Source organism: Piliocolobus tephrosceles, chromosome 11 (genome assembly GCF_002776525.5).
Source record: "Piliocolobus tephrosceles isolate RC106 chromosome 11, ASM277652v3, whole genome shotgun sequence".
Lineage (NCBI taxonomy): Eukaryota > Metazoa > Chordata > Mammalia > Primates > Cercopithecidae > Piliocolobus > Piliocolobus tephrosceles.
The window spans coordinates 34,636,918-34,657,811 of NC_045444.1; the positions used below are offsets into that span (position 1 = coordinate 34,636,918).

At 42.4% G+C, this 20,894-nt stretch overlaps 1 protein-coding gene across 1 annotated transcript in view; it reads left to right on the top strand.

Moving 5' to 3' along the window:
• KIF5C (kinesin family member 5C) overlaps window positions 1-20,894 on the top strand; it is a 153,068-nt gene that overhangs the window by 50,639 nt on the left and 81,535 nt on the right. Inside the window, exons 3-7 of the mRNA XM_023217457.3 lie at window positions 4,481-4,554; window positions 12,248-12,352; window positions 16,470-16,518; window positions 16,796-16,851; window positions 17,535-17,622. Of these exons, the coding sequence (XP_023073225.1) occupies window positions 4,481-4,554; window positions 12,248-12,352; window positions 16,470-16,518; window positions 16,796-16,851; window positions 17,535-17,622 (372 nt within the window). The remainder of the gene's footprint in view (window positions 1-4,480; window positions 4,555-12,247; window positions 12,353-16,469; window positions 16,519-16,795; window positions 16,852-17,534; window positions 17,623-20,894) is intronic.

The following is a 20,894-nucleotide window of genomic DNA, read 5'->3' on the forward strand; positions in this document are numbered from 1 at the left end:
CCCAGCCTACAGAAGCCACGCCAATTATTTGCCTTCCAAATTAACTAGATATGGATGATCCAGATGCTAGAGAAGGGGATTTCTTATTTTCCAGTTATGATTCCTTTAAAATTCATTCATTCAGTTGTTTCTTTTAATCATTTGTGTAAGTTGTATTTAGTACTTACCATGGGGTAAGCACTGCTGGGACTGGAGTCACCATGCTATGTAAGACTGTCTGCAAGGAGCTTTGGGTACAGGGAAAGAGACAGATGTGTACATAATCATCACACATGTAGGCATTATGTACTTTAGAAAGGGTGTATGCAAAATGCCACGGGAACACGGAAGAATGTCACTTGTATTGATTTTGGTCGGGAGAGGGAGTGGAGAATTAAAGAAGGTTTCTCTGAAAGGTTGGGTCCTGAGGACTATAGAATATAGCAGGGTTGTACAAGCAGAGGGGATTGCAAAAGTGAAAGCATAAAGATACAAATTCTGCTTGGGCAACTTGGAGTGGCACAGGGTGCAGAGCGGCATTATGGGCGATGAGGCTGGGAAAGTTAGGCTGGAGCAATTTGATGGAAATGGATGGACTTTATCCTGCAGACAATGTGGACCCAATGAAGAGTGTTAAACTTAGGATGATATTACCAGATCTGTTTTGTTATTATCTTACATATGACTCTGAAGAAGAAAAATATTTTTAGCTGTGACTTATAAGGCACTGTCTGTATACTTGACATATGTTGTTGCATTTTAAATCAACAACTTTCTGAAGGGAGTTGCATTTTAAATCAACAACTTTCTGTAGGGTAAGCATTATTTTCCTCATTGTACAGAAGAGGAATTTGAGGCTCAGAGAAGTGAGGTAACTTGGCCAGGTTGGTTTGGGGGCCACGGACTGGGACTCAAGCCTGGACTTGTTGGACTGACTGACTGACTGATGTTCTTCTGCGCTCCCCTGCCTCCCTTTCCTGGTGAGCACACAGCGAGCATTTGATGACAATTATTTTATGAGCGGTCCCTGTTCTGTCAGGCCATATGGACTATTAACTAAGCATTGCCAAAGACAGGGCTGGGAATGGTGTGGGAGGAGGGTAGAGAAGAGGGGACAGGGATGGTGGCTCCCACACCTTGTGGTGGCCCTGGTGATCTGCCAGTGATGAGGCGTGTTTCCTTCCATTCTGAAGACACAGTGGCACAGTGACTACCCTTTAGTCTGGCCGGCCGGCACGCGGGCTGGCCTCTGGTGGTCAGCAGGACGGCCTCTTCATCCTCTGGTTATGGCCTGAGTGGTTTGGTGACTGGTGAGGATGGCTGTCCGCCACTGTCACCTGAAACCCCACAGGCCCCCATTTCCCCTGGAGAGTCAGTAGGAAGCCCCATGCCTCCTTAGGACTACTGATGGGTAGATATGATCAAATCCTCCCCCAATTCTAATCTGAAAATGGCATTAACTCTTTTGCTTTAGCAAGACCTGGATTCAGAACTGGGCAAATGGGAGGCAAGGAGCATTTTAAGTATCTACTGCTATCCTTCCTCCCCTGGGAGATGAGATGGTTCTGGGCACCTGCGGTGGAAGCTCCTTCTGGGGTTCATGCAGCTGCGGGATGGAAGAGTGCTGTGGCCCGAGGTGCGGCGGGCTGTGCTGTACCAGTGGAGGTCACATCACACCAGGCACCAACACAAAGAAACGTTCTGTCTGCGGAGCGTGGCTGAAATGTGGAAACAGTCATTGTTTCTGCAGAGACTCTAAAACAAATGCACTCCGTGGGCCCAGGAGCAGGCAGTGGACGTGATGAAAGTGCCTTTTGTGGGCGCTTCTGTGGGAATCGGGTCGGGGGCGGTGTGGCCCCCGCCGTGCAGAGCGCGTCCTGGCCTTTCCCGCTGCGGCTCCCCCACCGCCTGTGGTCGCTGTGGCCATAGAAACGCGCTGGGCTCCTGCTCCACTTCCCCTCTGTGCCTCCCCTCACCAGCAAATCAAAACATAGACTGAGCAAACAAACAATAAACAGAAAACAAGCCCCCAAAACCTGGAGTTTCGAAGAAAATAGAGAACACTGGCTTCAAAGAGCTTTTTCGTTTAAATTATCTTCTAGTGCAGCACGGAGCCGATAGAGGGCGACGTCGGCTCCCTTCAACCTTGAGCGCTGGAGAGAGGTTCTGCAGCAGTGAATGAGCTGTAACCTGATTGTAAATACTTTCAGGGCCGAGTGGAGTTTGTTCTAGTGGGGTTTTACGTGTTCCTCTTTTCTTACAAAAAAAGAAGGGGAAAAAAATTGTACTCGGTGACGAAATGGCAGCAAGAAACAGATTCTCCAAGTACAGTCTCGCACGCTTCTCAGCTCCTTAGTCCAAAACAAGTGAAGCCACAGACGAGCTTCTGTTATAGTGATGGACTCAGGGGCGTGGATGAGACCTGGGAGGCCTCGGGTGTGGCCTTATTCAGGAGGAAGCTGAGTTCTGAGCTGAGTTTCCTTGGTGTGGCGGATTGCTCAGTATCACCTCCCTGGGGCCTCCTGCGTGGGAACATCGGCACTTGCAGGGTGGCCAGCAGAGGTCAGGATGGCTGGACCCCTGGCCCTGGCAACTTCGGTGCTGTTCTAACACCTGGGCCAGTGGGTTCCAGAGTGTTTCATACACAGAGGCTTAAGACAAGGAAAGCCCTTTCAGGGGTGTGTGTGTGTGTGTGTGTGTATGTGTGTGTGTGTGTGTGTATGTGTGTAGGAGGATGGTTAATTTATAAAAAATAGTAATTTTGAATAAATGGAAACTGTAATATTGTGATGTAGCCAGCATTCCAATAGGCTGGAGTTGTTCGTGTTATGAATATGGCATTTTTAAAGTTTGACCTAAGGGTGGGACCTTGTTCCTTTGGGTCCCTCAAAGCATATCATATTCATGTTGGTGTAGAGGTGCTCTGTCTGCTCTGGCCTGAGGAATCTTTTCTTTGAGTAATTTGGCATTTTTGTGGAAACTGAAGCTTGAACCTCCAAACCTTACACTGACTACTTCAAGTTTTTGCTTCCCATTGTTACCAGGGGAACCATTAGCCGAAGTCTGATATGTGTGAACGTTCTCTCTCTCCTCTCTCTCTCTCCCTCCTCTCTCTCTCCGTCCCTCCTCTCCCCTAACCCCCAGTATAGCTTGATACAAACTCTTGAGGGCTGCTAGAATTAAAAAAAAAAAAAAAAACCCTGACACTTAATTTTCCTTTTCTTAGATTCCTAAAATAAAATATTGCTTTTCGTTCTTATCCCAGTTCACACTTCAACAACCTCAGATGGGTCAAATGTATATTAAAATTGTTTTTAAAAACATAACAAATCAGAATTTATATAAAAAAATTCAAAAAAGCAAACCCATCTAAGCAAAACAAAAACAAACCAGGATCATAAAATTCAGAGGACTCCCTCTACCATGCCCCCAAAAGAAAAACTCTATTTATAGAGCCTGAAGTAAGCCTGGCTTAGTTTGACCCTACTACATGACCCTGAGTAGGACACCTCGGTGTGGGCCCTTCTCCCTGCCTCTGCACCTTGTGCAAATGAAGACTTCCTCCCCTTATGCTGAATGGAGGATCAAGGATATTAATGATGCATTGTTCCTCTTCCAGTGATATTTGTGAGGATGAAGGAGGAAAGCAGGAGGAAAATGAGTGCTAAATATATTTTAATCACCTCTGCTGCTTTGAAAGAATTCCCACAGATAATCTTCAGCTCTTCAGCAAAAAGCAGCCTCCACCCTTGAGCCTCCCCTTGTCTCTGTGTGATGTGGCACTGACTTGCAATGTGGAAGGCTTTGCACAGTGCTATCATTGTGTAATTAAAAGACATTTCCTGATGCTGATGGGCCTGGGCTGGCTTGTTAGCACTGTCAGTGCAAACACAGAGACATTAAATTTAAGTGAGGGCCCGGCTAGTTTCTGGGTTGATTGGATTGTCACCGTGAGGCTGTGTTTATAGAGTGGGGCCCTTTTCCTCCCCCCACTCTGGACTCAAGGAGCTCCGGTAGGGCTTTCAGGAGAAACCTCCCCAAGGAGCTAGCCTGGGCCAGCGTTTAAACTGAGGAAAGAAATTCTATTCTTCATCTCACTCCAGAAACTTGGGGCATAAGAATAGTGTTTTCTTTTCCCCCCAACTGATCTCAATACATCAACTTATAGAAGAAAACTCAAATATCCTTCTACTAAAAAAAGTTTTCTGCTGGACGTCTCTGTCTTCATTTTGATGTCATTGGGAGAACGTGTGTCTGCCTCCTTCTTCATTAATATATTCTGTGAAGTGTGAGTCCGTTTCTTTCTATTTGTAGAACAACAGAGGCCTGCATTTCTGCTCTTATCTCATAATTCTACTTAAAATTCACAAGGAGTTGAAATATATCATTTGTATGAAAAATGAGATGGGCCATTTGGAAAATGTAATTTTAAAATATGCAACCTACACCAGCATATGATCAAAGTAATGAGTTAATTTTAATTTCTTTTTCTTGTTCACAGATGTCCTTGAAGGTTATAACGGGACGATTTTTGCGTATGGGCAGACTTCATCAGGAAAAACCCACACCATGGAGGTAAGATTACAATGTGTCTAATGCGAATCTCTGAGATGACTGAATGGAACTGACGTTTCCAGCAAAACTTGAGGTGCATGTGGCTTTCTTTACTGGGAAATAGAGACGGTTATGTTTGGCCAATTAATTATGTCTTTGAGAAGTTTTAAAATAGCAGTGAAAAATAAAGTCTCAGGAATTCAGTATTTTAAAAAGGCCTTTATTGATAACTTTGTGATGGTAAGAATACATTCTATTCAGAAACAATCATTGATTAGCTAAGCAGTAGTGTGAACATCGTTCTGGACTTCAGCCTCAATCTAACTGGGAAAGCCTGTTGGGAAAATCATTTACCTTGATGAAGGCCCCCGGGGAGGTACATCTCTTACAATAGATGAAAAACTGTAGATCAGAGATTTTTAAAAGTTGGTTTATGGGCCACATTCAGCCCACAGATATATTTTTGTTTGGCCTGCACATTATGTATATTTTTTAAATTGTAAGCAATGTTAAAAATTGGATGATTTCACACCATTCAAATTTTCCATCTTAGGTTGAATATTCTGAAGATCTGGCAGCACTGGGTGAATTTCACCATAATATAAAATTCAGGCTTCTCTGTTCACTTCATTGTCCTGTTCACCTTTTTGTTAACATTTCTAGTGCAGGGAACAGCTGCTGTCACCTAGGAGAAGTTTGATAAAATATCTGTTAGTATTTGTGAAAATGGTACCTGTTATCCTGGCTCTGGCCACCCCATGTATAATGGGCTGGGCTCTCCATTGTACTCACACCCAGCCCACTTCATGCACACTGGGGTGGAGATGAACTTATATTGGGGATCCTTCCTTATTAATTTACATACCTGCTCCCTGAAGGCACTTCAGGGTATGACCCCAGCTCCATTTGTTGGCTTTGGAACTTTGTGGCTTCAGTCTGTTTTCCAAACAAGGCAGGTCTGCAGGCAAAATTGAACCCCTTTGCCTCCTCTTTTCCCTTTTTTTTTTTTTTTTTTAATCACCAAATACTATAGGGCCTTCAGGGCCTGATAATTCTTCTAAAGGTGAGACCCACCTGACAGGTGAGGAGAGGTGGTAAGCGTGGTTATTATAAGAAACTGCACAGAGGAAGTTTGGGGAATTCAGCAGCAGGGTAAGATGAATCCTTAATCCTTCCAGCTTAGGGTTTTTCATTTACGATGCCTTCCTGGGAATAGCACTGAGACGGCTGCTGCAGAATTGGTTTAGCTTATGAATCATTCCTATTGAAGAGGAGATTTCAAAGGCACGAGGCTAAAATCCTCAGGGCTCTGATGTTCTGCTCATACTGATTTCAAGTGTGGGTACAGCGCCGGGGATCTCATTTCTGTGGTGTTGACTCTCTTTCACCTGTTTTGCTGAAGACAAAGTGGTTCAGAGACTGCACAGATTAAAGGAAGCATGAGGTTTATTTATCACTTCTTTCTGACTAAGCAGGTCTTTCCCCTGACACCTGAGTGGCATCAACCCATCTCTTCCTCTCACACTCTACTGCAGAACGTCTTGGAAACGCCGGCCCTGGTATCCCCACACTCCTGCCCCGGCCGCTCGCCTTTCTCTCTCTTACTGGGCCCCCGACTCTTGACCTTGAGACTGTAGAAAAGTTGCAGTTCTACATTTCCTGGGTCCCACCTAGTCCAGTAGCTGTGGACAAAAACCCCCTCATAGGTCAGATGGCACTTGAAAGAGAGATATGGTGTCTAGTGAGGAATTCAATCAGTCCGGAGGTTTTTGTTTTGTTTTGTTTTTATATTACCAAACTATATATAATACCAAACAAAAACAAACAAAAGCAACCCGCGTTATTTAAAATCCCCCCAAATCTCTTGGAATGCTTACAAGAGTGACCTTTTAAGCTTTGGGATTAGAAATACAAGGTATTTGCTAAATGCGAGAAATTTAAACTGTAAGACATCAAGATAGAGAATGCTCCCCAGTGTAAAATCTTATTTCGGGAGAAGAGATGGATGTAGGGTGATGGCAAAGAGCTATGTCCTTCCTTTAAAACTAATATGGGACGTCAGGCGTGGTGGCTTATGCCTGTAATCCCAGCATGTAGGTCAGGAGTTCGAGACTAGCCTGGCTAACATGGTGAAACCCCATCCCTACTAAAAATACAAAAAAAAAATTAGTCAGGCGCAGTGGCACACAAATTGTAGTCCCAGCTACCTGGGAGACTGAGGCAGGATAATTGTTTGAACTAGGGAGGCAAAGGTTGCAGTGAGCCAAGATTACAGCACTGCACTCCAGCCTGAGCGACAGAGCAAGACTCCGTCTCAAAAAATAAATAAAAATAAATAAAATAAACAACCAAAAAACAAAAACTCATATAAGAGATATTTTGCTAAACTAGAGGCTCTCAAGCCCTCTGTGTCTTACAGTACTCCACAATGCCTGCCCCGTGAGGACTCATGGGGGACCTGAAAGGAACTGGGTTCCGGACAGGTTTCACCTCTGGTTGCCTAAATTCTGTCACCTCTTCATCTTTGTCAGTTTTAAAAGGTCGATTGTAATGAGTTGCTTTTCTTTATTGTGACTTTTGCAGATCACATACTTGTGCCTACAGTTAGAAATAGTTGATGTGGATGGGAGTTTTTTCCTAGTGCTACCCACCCCCTCACTTAATCAAGTTCTTTCTGTAGGGTAATTATAGATTGGAGCAAAGGTAAGGGATATTTTCAGAGGAAGGCAGAGGGAAGGAGGAGCCCCAAGCTGAAGTCATAGATACTGCAGGAGACCAAGAAATCCAGGATCCTGGAATGCGATTAAGTCAACAAAGCCCTATACAGGGTCTGCATTCTCTGAAAGGAGGATTTTATGTATTCAAATTACACATTGTGATCTTCCAAAGGCTTTCAGAAGGGGATGTTAATTCCCTGAGTGTCCCTGAGTGGACAGAGTAGTCACATGTTAAAGCTGTTTTTCACTTTAATCCCCCTGGTTTTGGTCTGACCTCCAGTGGTGACTCCCTTACCTTGTATTGAGGGGAACAAACAGATACGCCTACATAAAATTGGAAAGATTAGCTTCTCAAGATGGAGCAATTAAGGTAGGTTTTCAGTAAATGTATGACTCACTGGACGGTGTTAATGCTAAGCTTGGTGGACACCAACACACAGAAGGTCCTGGGCTTGTGTAGCCCATACCCAGGGTTGGCGCTGGGGAGGACACAGGGGGTTCCAGCTCCAGCTGAGGAAAAGGGGACGGACTGTTCTTTTTGTTCAGTGTGTGATGCTGGGAAGGGCCTCTCTTGGCCCCATGCCCTACTTTGTGATCCTCTTCTGCGCACTGATATAGATGGACGGAGACACTTTGTGTTTTTTCTTTCTGCCCAAAGAGACGCTTGGAGGTCATCTGAATGGTACAGGCTTCCCGGCCGCCCCGCCAAGCCTGCCAAGTGATTTCGAACAAAGCTGTCTGAACGCACGGTGCTCATGCACTGACGGGCTGACATCTTAAGTGTTTCAGGAAACTCTTGCCCTGCTTGAGAGGTCAAGGAGGCAACTGGGGTTGGAACAAAGAGAGTCTTGTTCAGTGGCTGGTGGCCTGGGTCTTGTTTCTTCTTTCACATGTGCTCCTAAAAGATCACATTCCATGGGAAAAGTTTGTGGATAAAATTATACAAGATGTAGTTATAAAGATCTTTCTCCTATTTGCTTTCCGGGAGAAACAAGGTGATGAAGCAGTGGATTTCTTTGCTCCCCAAGTTCATCTTTGATCCTTCAGCTAAAATACACCTTCACTGTTCTTTCTCAGTTCCTGTACTTTGTTCTCCCACTCACCTTCTCCGCCCACATCCTCTCTGCCCATTCCTAAACTTACTCATTCTTCAAGATTTGGTGTCCCTCAAGGAAGCCATCCCATATTACCCATTTATTACTGGAAATCTGGGACATTTCTAGTCTCTGAATTTCTATAGCTCTCAGCTATTTTCCCACTTCTTACTGCCCAAGGCAACTGTGCATTATGGGTCTGGGCTGCGCATCTCATCTGCAAGGGTCAGTGTAGAAGCAGTGAAGACCTCTAAGGAGCACCTCTCATACACACACACACACACACAGACACACCACACACCACACACCACATTCCACCCCCCACATATATCATATACACACACAGACATATGCACACCACACACATATACACAGACACATCACACACAGATGCACCACACACCATACCTCCCACATACATCACACACACACGCACATACATACACAGACACATATACCACATACCCCCCACATACAGGATACACACACAGACATATGCACCCACACACATATACACAGACACACCACATGCATAATATATGCACAGACACACCACACACCATATACCACACTGCTGAAATACATCATACACACAAACATATACACATCACACATATACCTACACAGACACACCACACACCATATACCACACACCCTCCCACGTACATCATACACATACAGACATATACATACCACAGACATACCTCACACCACACAAGGCCCTCACATGCATCATAAACACACGCAGACATATATATCACACACAGACACCCATACAACACATACTGCACACACCCCTATACATCATACACACACAGACATATACACATCACACACATATGCACACACAGACATCACATACCACCCCTCCACATACATCATACATATACACACAGATATATGCACACCACACACAAACACAGCACACACCACACACTATATACCACACACGACCCCTCCATACATCATAAACATACAGAGATGTACACCTCACACACCTACATATAGACATGCATACGACACACTATATACCACACCCCCATCATACACACACAGACATACACACGTACAGACATACCATATACCACACACCACACATTGTATAGCATACCCCCCACATACACACACAGACACACCACACACACCGAGACGCTCCCACATACACATGCACACATACCGACAGACCCCACATATATACACACACAACACACACACATACCCCCATACACACACACACACACACCGCATACATCATACAGACACAGACACCACATATCACACATATACAATACACACACACCACAGAATGCCACACGCCACAAGCACTCCCACACTCGCCACACTTCCTACATTCACGCTATAGCATATACCTGCACACATTCCCCACATCCATCTCACACACATATATGCCCCACATCACACATACATGTTAATACTCCACGTACATCATACGCCCCCACACATGCAGACATAACCCTCACACCATACACATGTATCACACACAGACATACACCACACACACATCACACATCCATATGCTCCCCTAACACGACACACACACACAGACACACACACACACACACAGGCACGCTCCACATGCCCTACATCCTCCCCTGCATACGCACACCTGCAGATTGTTTCGGCAGGCCCAGTTTACTGCACAGAAAGCCCTTCCGCTCTTGGGCATCTGAGCTGGATCAAGCAGGCCAGCTCCTAGGCCTGCGGTGGATTTGGGTATGTGTCTGTTCCTGTGGGGATGGGAGGCATTATTATGAGAACACTCACTTTTCTCACATTGATTTTAGGGTGAGGACTTCAGAGAGACACAAAGTAGAGAGTGTCCTAGATTCATCTCTGGTTCTGCCTTGGTTCTTGCCCTGACAAAGGCAAACAAAGGGATGTCAGCACTTGTATAAGCCAGGAATCAATGGGGAGATAAATCCATTGAAAGGGAAAGCATGTAGGAAAATAGATGTGAGTCAATTATAAATGATTTTTGGATTATCAATCGTTCTTCTCTGGCTGTGGGCTACTGAGGAGAAGCTAAAGGATTATCATCAATTATTAAAAAGCTCTGGAGGGCTTGGGTAGGGGAGGTCTTTTGATTGGCTGAGTGGAGTCATGACATTTGACCATATGGAAATGATGTTCTCACCATAGGTATTGTTTCTGCCAGGGATCTCCATGGTTCAGAGCATGTGGGGGCCCATTGTCTAATTTGTTACACGTTTATGATGGAATGTACAGTTTAAAAGTTATCAAGATTTGAGATTGTCAGTCTGTCATTTGGCACTGTTTTCTTCCCTAAGATATATATTAATTGTCAGAGATAGAAATGTGTTTCAGACTCTTCAGGTGAAATAAATTCCAACAACTTGTTCGTGAGAACCTCCCATGAGCTGAGTGATATAATACTAACATTTATTTGAGCCCTTCCCATGTCACTAAGCACTTTATATATCCTATTTAACTTAAATTATACAATAATGCTGTGTAATAAATACTAAATTTTGTAAGCAGTGGAGAGAAATATACATGCACTGGCCATCCCTATCTTTAGGAAGTATGCAGTCAAACTAAAAAACAATATCAATACATCAAACTATTTAGATTCTTAATAGGTAAGGGCATTCCAGAGGAGTACCCATTTTTCCAGATGAGACAGCTTTGCTGGAAGCCAGACTGCCGGATGAGGTGGCTCATGCCTGTAATCCCAGCACTCTGGGAAGCCAAGGTGGGCAGACACTTTGAGCTCAGGGGTTGGACACCAGCCTTGGTAACACAGTGAAACCTTGTCTCTACAAAAAATACAAAAAATTAGCCGGGTGTGGTGGTGCACACCTGTAGTTCCAGCTACTGCAGAAGCTGAGGTTGGAGGATCACTTGAGCCTGGGAAGTGGAGGTTGCAGTCAGTACTTCAGCCTGGGCAACAGAGTGAGACCTTGTCTAAAGAAAAAAAAAAAAAAAATCTGGAAAATTCTCTGGGTGTACTGTTGGCACCGATCACTTTAAACCTGCAGACTGTGTGTTTGTTCACTGATGGGTTGTTGAACACATATGAGAACTTAAGTGCTTATTTGATGGTGGGCTTAGGCGAAGGCTCTCTGGAGCTTGTGTGTTGCTTTAAATGCTTCTGGAAGTCTTCATTAGGAGTTGCTGTCAGATCCTATGACATTTTTCTAAAATCTTCAGAGGTGGCAAATTCTGGACCTTAAAAGTGGATTTGGTAATATCCAAATAGCAGGAGAATTTACCTATCCCCACCCCCTTAGGTAAAATGTGTAAAGTAGAAAAGGGGGGAAAGAAGAATATAAGACTATCTTAAACGTGGATTTAGGTGTTAGAAACAGCTAAAACTTATTTAGAACAATTCAGCCTGGGAACCACAGATTTTTAAAAGAAATTGATGAAGTATATTTTCTTGATTGATCTGTTAAATGATACTGAAAGTGTTGCCAGAATAAGGTTCTTAAAGGTTATTTCATTAAAGGAGATTACCATACTTAGACCTGCAGGCTGAGGTCAGTTTGTAAATACTCAAAACCCAAACCCATATATCCTCATTCCTTCTCCTGCTCCCTTTCCCTTCTCCGCCTCACCCCACACTAGCCACATAGACACTGATTTGCTGCCTTGAGTGGCAGCTGGAGGCAATACTGTGGGGCCTCAGAATTTGACAGAACAAGTGCTCCCCTGCTGGATAAACAGATGAACACGTTGAGTTTTTCCACCAACTTCTGGTCTGTTGGCAAGTCAGGTAGATGCCCAAAGGAGCCGGCAGGCACATGTGGGTGCTTCCTGCTCCACCAGGTTCTGTCTAAGGAACCCAGCAATTGTTCCTCCTCTCTCTCATGTGTCTCCCAGCACCCTTTAACGGCCCGTGTTTGTATTTTCACCCACTAGGGGAAGCTGCACGACCCCCAGCTCATGGGGATCATCCCACGAATTGCTCATGACATCTTTGACCATATCTACTCCATGGATGAGAACCTGGAATTTCACATAAAGGTATGTATTCCTGATTGGTCAAGAGAAGACACTGGGCCCCAGATAACGTTTCTTATCCCTCCTCCTTTCAAATAGATATAAAAGATGATCTTACTAATTTAAATTACATTCTTGTGGTAAGCAAAGTAAAAGCCTTCTTTAGCAGGAAATCATCTTGATTGTTGCCCGAATTCTACCGTTTATCCTCTGGATCTCTGTGGATATGACTGAAATGTGTTTGTGTTTGGGTTAGGACAGCATTTCCCAAAGTGTGTTCTGTGGAACACAGTGCCTCGTATTATTAATGGTGGGCTTGCAGGGAAAAGGGCTATAAGGCCAAATGAGCTGGGAAAGTGCTTTCTTGAACAGTGTTAAATTTATCACAAGTTTCAACATGCTCTGCAAAAGGGACATGTATTAGATTACATTTCCCGGCTTATTTGAATATAGACACATTTCTCCCCCTAAGAGTATCACAGACTTGTGTTTTGAGCAGAGTGTCACAGAGCAGAACTCTGAGAAATGTTGGGAAGAGGAATTCTCCTCCTTTTTATCTTCCTCTTTGTATTTTGTTTTGGTTTTAAACCAGAACTTGTTATGGACTTAAATTTGCATTAAAAGAGAGATTCCTACTCTCTTACTGTAGCTGTTTAATAATAAAATTTGTTATTAGGATATATTCACTGGAACACCTCTTTTGCAAGTGACTGAAAGGCACTTGTTTAAGCAAATAGAGGATATTGTTATAAGATACAGAATCTAACAGTGGGCATTTTGTGGAGGATGAAGTGTGGAGGGCAGGAAATCTAAGCCCTGTTTTTCTTTTTTCTTTTTAAACTTTTTAAACAATTGAAATATTGTTCACAAAGCACAAAATTCATCCTTTTGAAGTGTATAGTTTGATGGTTTTTATTATATTCCCAACAGCATACAATGATGATCCTTATCTAATTCTTGAGCATGTCATCACCTCCAAAAGAAACCCCAAACCCATTACAGTCCCTGCTTTTCTGCCCTCTTGCTTGACTTCTTTCTCTTGTTCTGGAGCATCTTTCTCTCTTTTTGGTGGGAGAAGGGGTTGGCAACATGGCAGCTGCTGCTCCAGCATTCCCTTATTTCCAACCCCAAATTCCCTTGGGAAGGGACTCATTGGCCCAGCCCACATAGGTTCCCCCCTTGCCTGATGAGCTGTGTCCAGGATGCACATGCTGTCTGGGGCCCCCACTGTGGCTGGGGAGGGTGAAGGGGCAGTTCTAAGAAGACTTGCTGAGCAGATCTGCTAAGAGATTTCCCTTCAGGCTGGGATCTTACCGCACCAGGCCCATCTGTTCAGAGATGAGGCAACGGAAGTTTAAAGATGCACGGTTAGTTAGGCCGGGCGCGGTGACTCACACCTGTAATCCCAGTACTTTGGGAGGTTGAGGCAAGTGGATTGCCTGAGGTCAGGAGTTTGAGACCAGCCTGGCCAACATGGTGAAACCCTGTCTCAACTAAAAAAAAAAAAAAATTAGCCAGGCATGGTGGTGTGTGCCTATAATCCCAGCTACTCAGGAGGCTGAAGTACGAGAATCAGTTGAACCCGGGAGGCAGAGGTTGCTGTGAGCTGAGATCGCTCCACTGCACTCTAGCCTGGGTGACAGAGAGAGACTCTGTCTAAAAAAAAAATAGACGCAGAGTTAGAAGGCCCAACTTACACAGCAAGTTGTTGATAAAGCTAAGAATAGACCCTAGGTCTGACCTAGGTCTAGGCACATGCGATACCTTTTCAATTATATTAAACTTCTCCCCTTACTACTATATACCTTTCGTAAATGACATAAAAAGAAGGCAACAACTGTTTGCCCAACTCTAAATTACATCTAGCAAATCACTTTTCCTTAGGAGTCCTTTTGTTGGCTAAAGCCTGTTTCCCCTTCTTGCCAAGATTCTTTATATCTAAGGATACAGAAGCTTGTTGCTTTGATGGGATCAAGATTTAGAAGCTTAGTGCTTCTTTAGGGCTGTTTGCATTTAAATAGCTTAAACTACTGCAGGGTTCTTATGTGATAATCCTGGAATAAGATGTTAAACCAATTACTGCCCTCAAAATAGGGTCTTGTGTTAGAATCTTATTAAGATAAAAACAGCCCTAGCATGAAGTTGGGGGAGGAGAGGAACAACACTCTTAGTCTCTAGGACTGAATTTTACAGTCCAGATTTCTGTGTAGCATTTGTAGTTATGCTTACTTGTTTTATAAATAATAATTATAAGTGGGCAAATTACTTGCTGACTACTTTGTAATTTGATGAGAGGCTAAATCAAGAAAAAGAGCACTGATTAAGGCAATATTGAAAATCTGCTCCTTAAAATGAGTCCCACTGAGGTTTTAAACTTTATTTCTAAACATCGTGTTTCTTAATGCCAAACAATGCCTATTTATTTTTCTTCTGCCTGGTCTCACAAAATATTTGAAATGACAAAACAATGAAATCGCCACCCTCACACACACACCAAAAGCAGAAATTAATAAAATCAGAATCCTGTTTCTACTGACGTTAAATGTGAATATGATTCTAACTGCCAGATTTGCCAGTATCTAGTTTGTGACTTTTTAAAGACATAATTAATTTTCTCTGTCATCGATGGAAATAAGGCCACATGTTTAAGATCTCAAAAATAATAGACAATGAATTGAAAATCAGACAAATCTGAAATAAATAGAATGCGCTGAACTAGAATTGAGTTGGCTGAAGGCAGGGCTGGGTTAGAGATATGCAGGATTGGAGGCCAAACAGACCCATAAGGATTTGGGGAGTGTGGCAGCATTAGACAAAGCTGTAGATGTGAGTCTTTGAAATGTCACATAGATGTGTCCATGAGAGATGGGCCTCAGACTCACAGGGGAGTCTGACAGGTGTTCAAGTAGGTAGATGTTCCTAGGGATACAGGCAGCCAGGAGAGATGCCCAGCAGTGGATTCCAGGGCTCAAGCTAGGACCCCACATCTCAGAGTAGCTGGAATGGTTCCAGTCGGGTGGTTCCAGACCGAGGCACATTAACAATAATGGATCAGGGCTGAGTCAGAACTGGGAGCAGTGCTGGGTTTAGAGTCTTCGCTTCCCCATGACTGGTCCAGAGCTGGGATATAGGGATGAGGTTTCACCTGAGTAGTCACATCCCAGCTTTACAACTTTACAACTGTTTTCCTTTCTGCCCATTCCCTTGTTTAGATTTCAAAAGAACTTATGAACATAGGGCAGATAAGTTTATTGGGTAGGCAGAAAGCAGATATAAACAGAGTACAGAATCCTGGAGGAGGATTTTTGACATTGTAAAGCCCTATGGCTTCATGTGACAGATGGGACAATTGAGGCATAGGGTCTTGGTATGTGTGAATTGAGTCCCTAAGACCACATATTTAGTTAAAGCAGGTCTCAGACATCAGCCAGCATAAGAATCGCCTGGGGAATTGAGAACCAGATTCCTAGGTCTGTTCTCTGGGATTCGGATTCAGCAGGACTGCAGTAGGGTTCAGGGTTCTGCAGTTCAAACAGGTTCTTAGGCGATGCTGATGAAGGCAGTGCTGCAGCTGAGCCTTGAGACTGATAGGAAGGCCTCCTTTTCTTCTCACAGTCTAACCATCTTTTTTCAAGTCCCATTTTGTTCAGATCTTTCCTGGATGCACCAGAGCTGGCCACCATTACCAGCTCTTGCCCAGTTACCTTTCTGAGCTCTTGTGGTTCTAAAAACACTGCCCTTGTCCTCTCCCGGCTTCTTGCATGTGAACATTTGGGCTAAGTCCCCCCTTCTTCATGATACTGTCAGTATCATGCAATAGAAAACTTGCTTGGTGCTCGTCTAACATAAAGTCTAGAGTCCTCCTGTAAGTGTCTAGCACACGATGTTAAGAACACCTGAATGACAACCAAAGGGAACCGTGATGTGTGGGGATGGAGAATGGTCCACACTTAGGAAAGCATAGAGCTAGCAGGAAGCAGGGGAATCCCAGTAGAGCTGGCCAGATTCTGCGTCTTCACTTTGAACCCCTCTTCTTACTCTTCTTAGCCATGCATGACAAAAGCTTTCCTAAGTACTAATAATGGTATTTTTGAAATACACTGTGGCATGTCTATTCCCAACTCAATTTGTTTTTAACTAGGTTTCCTATTTTGAGATCTACTTGGACAAAATAAGAGACTTACTTGATGGTAAGTAACCTCAGTGCTTGTCCTTTATTTGTTCTGTAACAAAAGTCCGGGGAGGTTGAAATGGTTTATCACACTTCTGCTTAAGGAATTAATGAGAAGTTATAGAGATACTCTGTTGCCTTCAGGGTATTTGTTCATTTTCAGCCAAGGCTTAAACTTGCATATTGCAAAGAGAGTAGATTTGCCTGTCCTATGTAACAAACTTCCATTTTTCCTCCAATATAGAGTCTTTAACTTTTATTTTCTTCTTTGCATGCTATCATTCTCACCTCTGTAGTGTCCAAGACCAACTTGGCCGTTCATGAAGATAAAAACAGAGTCCCGTATGTAAAGGTATGAGGAAGATTTGATTGGTGATGCCATTAATTTCTCTCCAGTCTCTGTCATAATAATTATTACATAAGATGCACAGAATATTATCTGTAAAGAGCATATAGGCATTTAATCAGGCTCCTTAAATTTAATACTCATCTGGTTTTAAAAACTGACATTTATTTTCTTCAATTGTATCTTTCCTTTATGACATTATTATTTAATATTATTCACATTTAAAGAGGCTTTGGTATTGAATGCAATTGTTTTTACTTTGCAGTTGGAAACGCTTATTATAGCATTATCTGTGGAACATCAAAGTCTCTATTATTGGTGGCCATCGTGGTAAATAAATAAAGATAGAAGGCAAAGCAAAACTTCATCCATTTCTTCGCTCATTGATTTTCTTCTTTGATTTCCTGTCTTCTTAAAGTGTTGCTGTTGAGTATGAATATGTACTCAAAAACCTAGGAAAACTTGACAATTCTTTTTTTGGTTTACTTCTGTACTTCCTAGGGCTTGCTCAGACTTCTCTTTAATGTAGAATTCAAGCCCTAGGCAAGGAGGAGAAGTTGTTGGATCGATATTTCAGCTTTTCTATTTATCTGCACCTCTAGAAGATAAACAGGAAAATGTTCCAGCCTTTCAAAATATTGTTGCTTTTCAACTCTTTTAATGTTGAACCTGAACTGATTCTCTTCCAGGGGTGCACTGAGCGGTTTGTGTCGAGCCCTGAGGAAGTCATGGATGTAATAGATGAAGGCAAAGCAAACCGACACGTGGCTGTGACAAGTAAGCATGGTGGGGGTGTTTCCTCCCCTGTAGCTTGGGAGACAGATGTCTGCCTACCAACCGAGGGAGGTGGGGAATGAGGCACAAATGAAAGAATGCATGGGAAGGTGGTTAGAGAGCAGTGCTGGGACATACACGCTAGGGTATGTGTGCTATGAGTGTGTCTAGGCAGTCATGGGAAAGGGTGCCTTCTGCTGTCCACAGGGCTCTGAGGTCTTGGAGATGTTGGGTGAGACTTACTGGACCCTGATAATAGCCTAAGCCTGAACATTAGGAAAAATAAACAACCAGCCAACCAAAGGGAGGGAAAGAGTAAACTCCTCAGTTTGTTTATTTTAATAATGTTATTGTTCAGGTTAAAAAAAATTTCAAACCAACAAATTCTATAATACGTTGCAGTCACACACATGGAAATAAACCATGTTAGATTTCTGCCCTCTGTAAAAAAGAAAAGGAAAGGGAAGAAGGAAGTCAGAAAGCAGAGCCAGGAGCTTTAGGGAAAGCCTTCCGACGTGTTACTAGCAGACACATTCAGATCGGCTCATTGACTCTGCAGTTCCTTCCTCAGTATATTCATTGCGTCTCAGGGAAGCAGTGCAAATGGGATTTGGGCAGCAGAGGGTCCGTGAAAAAATGAGAGATGTCTATCTTATTAAGAGGGATGTGGACAAATGAGAGTGAGCTCACATGAACAGAAGCTGAGAGAACTAAGGGTTTATAGCTTGCGTGAGGGAAAAAATCTGGAGGAGGGTGTGTGGACGATGTAATATAGCTTACCGTGTTGAAGGTGCTGACACTAAGAAAGAGGGTCAGCTTGTTCTGTTCCATCTCAATGCTTAGAATATCCATGATTGTTGGAGCTCTAGGGAGGCGGAATTCGACCCCTATGAGGAGAACTCTCCAACCATTATAGCTGCCGCAAGTGCAGCCTGCTACCTAGAGAGGTAGTGAGTTCACTGTTATGTTGTAAAAGAGATTCAGGCATTGGTTGGCTGACTGGTCTAGACTCTTTGAGTCTCTTCTACCCAAGACTCTCTGATTCTGTGGTCCAGAACTGTAATTCTCAACATTTTCTCTATCTGAGCAATGTATCAGATGATATTCATATATATAGCAACTTTCATAGGTGAGCCTAGACCTGGATACAGTGTTGTTCAAACTCCACTTCTTTTTCTCTTGCTTAAAACCCCCCCCACACACATGAAAGAATGTAAGACAGATATTCTTACAGTAGTAGCATCTCTCATTTACATTATTCACTCTGTTTCTGAAGCTGCTTTTAGTTACAAATTATTTATGGCATATCCGATAATGCATTTTGGTGCCTTGGTTTGGAACTGCTAGTCTAAAGAAAAATTGCTATTATTATTACCATTCTGGTAAGGTTTTTCTTTTACTATTGCAATAAAATATACTTAACATGAAATTTGCCATCTTAACCATTTTAAAGTGTGCATTTATGTGACATTAAGTACCTTCACGTTGTGTGCAACGGCACCACCTTCCATCTCTAGATTATCTTCTCCAACCAAAACTCTGAACCCATTAAACACCAACTCTTTATTCTCCTCTTGCTCAATGTACTTTGTCTCTATGAATTTGACTGCTCTAGGTACCTCATATAAGTGGAATCATAAAGTGTTTGTCCTTCTGTGACTTATTTCACTTAGCATAATGTCTTCAAGTTTCATCCACGTGGTAGCAAGTGTCCTTCCTTTTTAAGGCTGAATAATATTCCATTGTATGTATATACAACATTTAAAAAATTCATTTAACCATTAATGGACACTTGGGTGGCTTCTACATTTTGGCGATTGTGAATAATGCTGTTATGAAGAAAGGTATGCAAACATCTATTTGAGTCCTTGATTTCAATTCTTTTGAGTATATGTGCGAAGTGGAATTTCTGGATCTTATGGTAATTCTACTTTCAGTTTCTTGAGGAACCGCTACTATTTGCTATTATTACTATTTTCTACAGCAGCTGTGTACCATTGTCTCTTCCTAATAGCAGAACACCAGAGTTTTCATTTCTCTACATCCTTGCCAACTCGTTATTGTTACTATTTTTTATAATAGCCATCTAAATGGTGTGAAGTACTGTTTCATTGTGGTTTTGATTTGCATTTCTCTAATGATTAGTGATGTTAAGCATCTTTTCATGTGCTTATAGGCCATTTGTATATCTTCTTTGAGGGACGTCTATTCAAGGTCTGTATTTATTTTTTAATCAGGTTGATTTGTTGTTGTTGACTTGTAGGGAGTTCTCTATGTATTCTGGACATCAATTCCTTATTAGATATATGATTTATAAAATTTTCTTCTATCCCATGGATTGCTTTTTTACACTATTGATAGTGTCTTTTGATATGTAAAAGTTTTTAATTTTGATGAAGTTTCTATTTTTATTTTGTTGCTTGTGCTTTGGGTGTCATATCCAAGAAATTATTGACAAGTCCAATGTCATGAAGCTTTTCTCCTGTGTTTTATTCTAAGAGTTTTATAGTTTTAGTTTTTATATGTAGGTGTTTGATCCTTTTGGAGTAAATTTTTGCATGTACTCTAAGGTAAGGGCCCAACATTAATATATTTTTTGCATGTAGATATCCAACACTATTTGTTGAAAAGACTGTTCTTTCCACATGAAATGGTCTTGACATTCTTGTTGAAAATTATTTGACCATATATGTGAAGATTTATTTCTGGGCCCTTTATTCTGTTCCATTGATTTATATGTCTGTCTTTATGTCAATACCACACTGTTTTGATTACTGTAACTTTGTGGTAACTTTTTTTTTTTTTTCCATAGGTTATTGGGGTACAGGTAGTATTTGGTTACATGAGTAAGTTCTTTAGTGCTGATTTGTGAGGTTTTGATGCACCTATCACCTCAGCTGTATGCACTGCACCCTATTTGTTGTCTTTTATCCCTTGCTCTACTCCCACACTTCCCCTCAAGTCCCCAAAGTCCATTATATTGTTGAAGTGTGAGACCTTCAACTCTGTTCTTATTTTTCAAGATTGTTTAGGCTATTTGGGGTCCCTTGAGATTTCATATGAATTTTAGGATGGATATTTCTACTTCTGCGAAATATGTCATTGAAATTTTGATAGAGATTGCACTGAATCTGTAGATTGCTTTGGGTTATACTGACAGCTTAATGATATTAAGTCTTCCAATCAATCCATTTATTTGTGTCTTCTTTCATATCTTTCAGTCACATTTTGTAGTTTCCAGTGTATAAGTCTTTCTCTTCTTTGGTTAAGTTTAT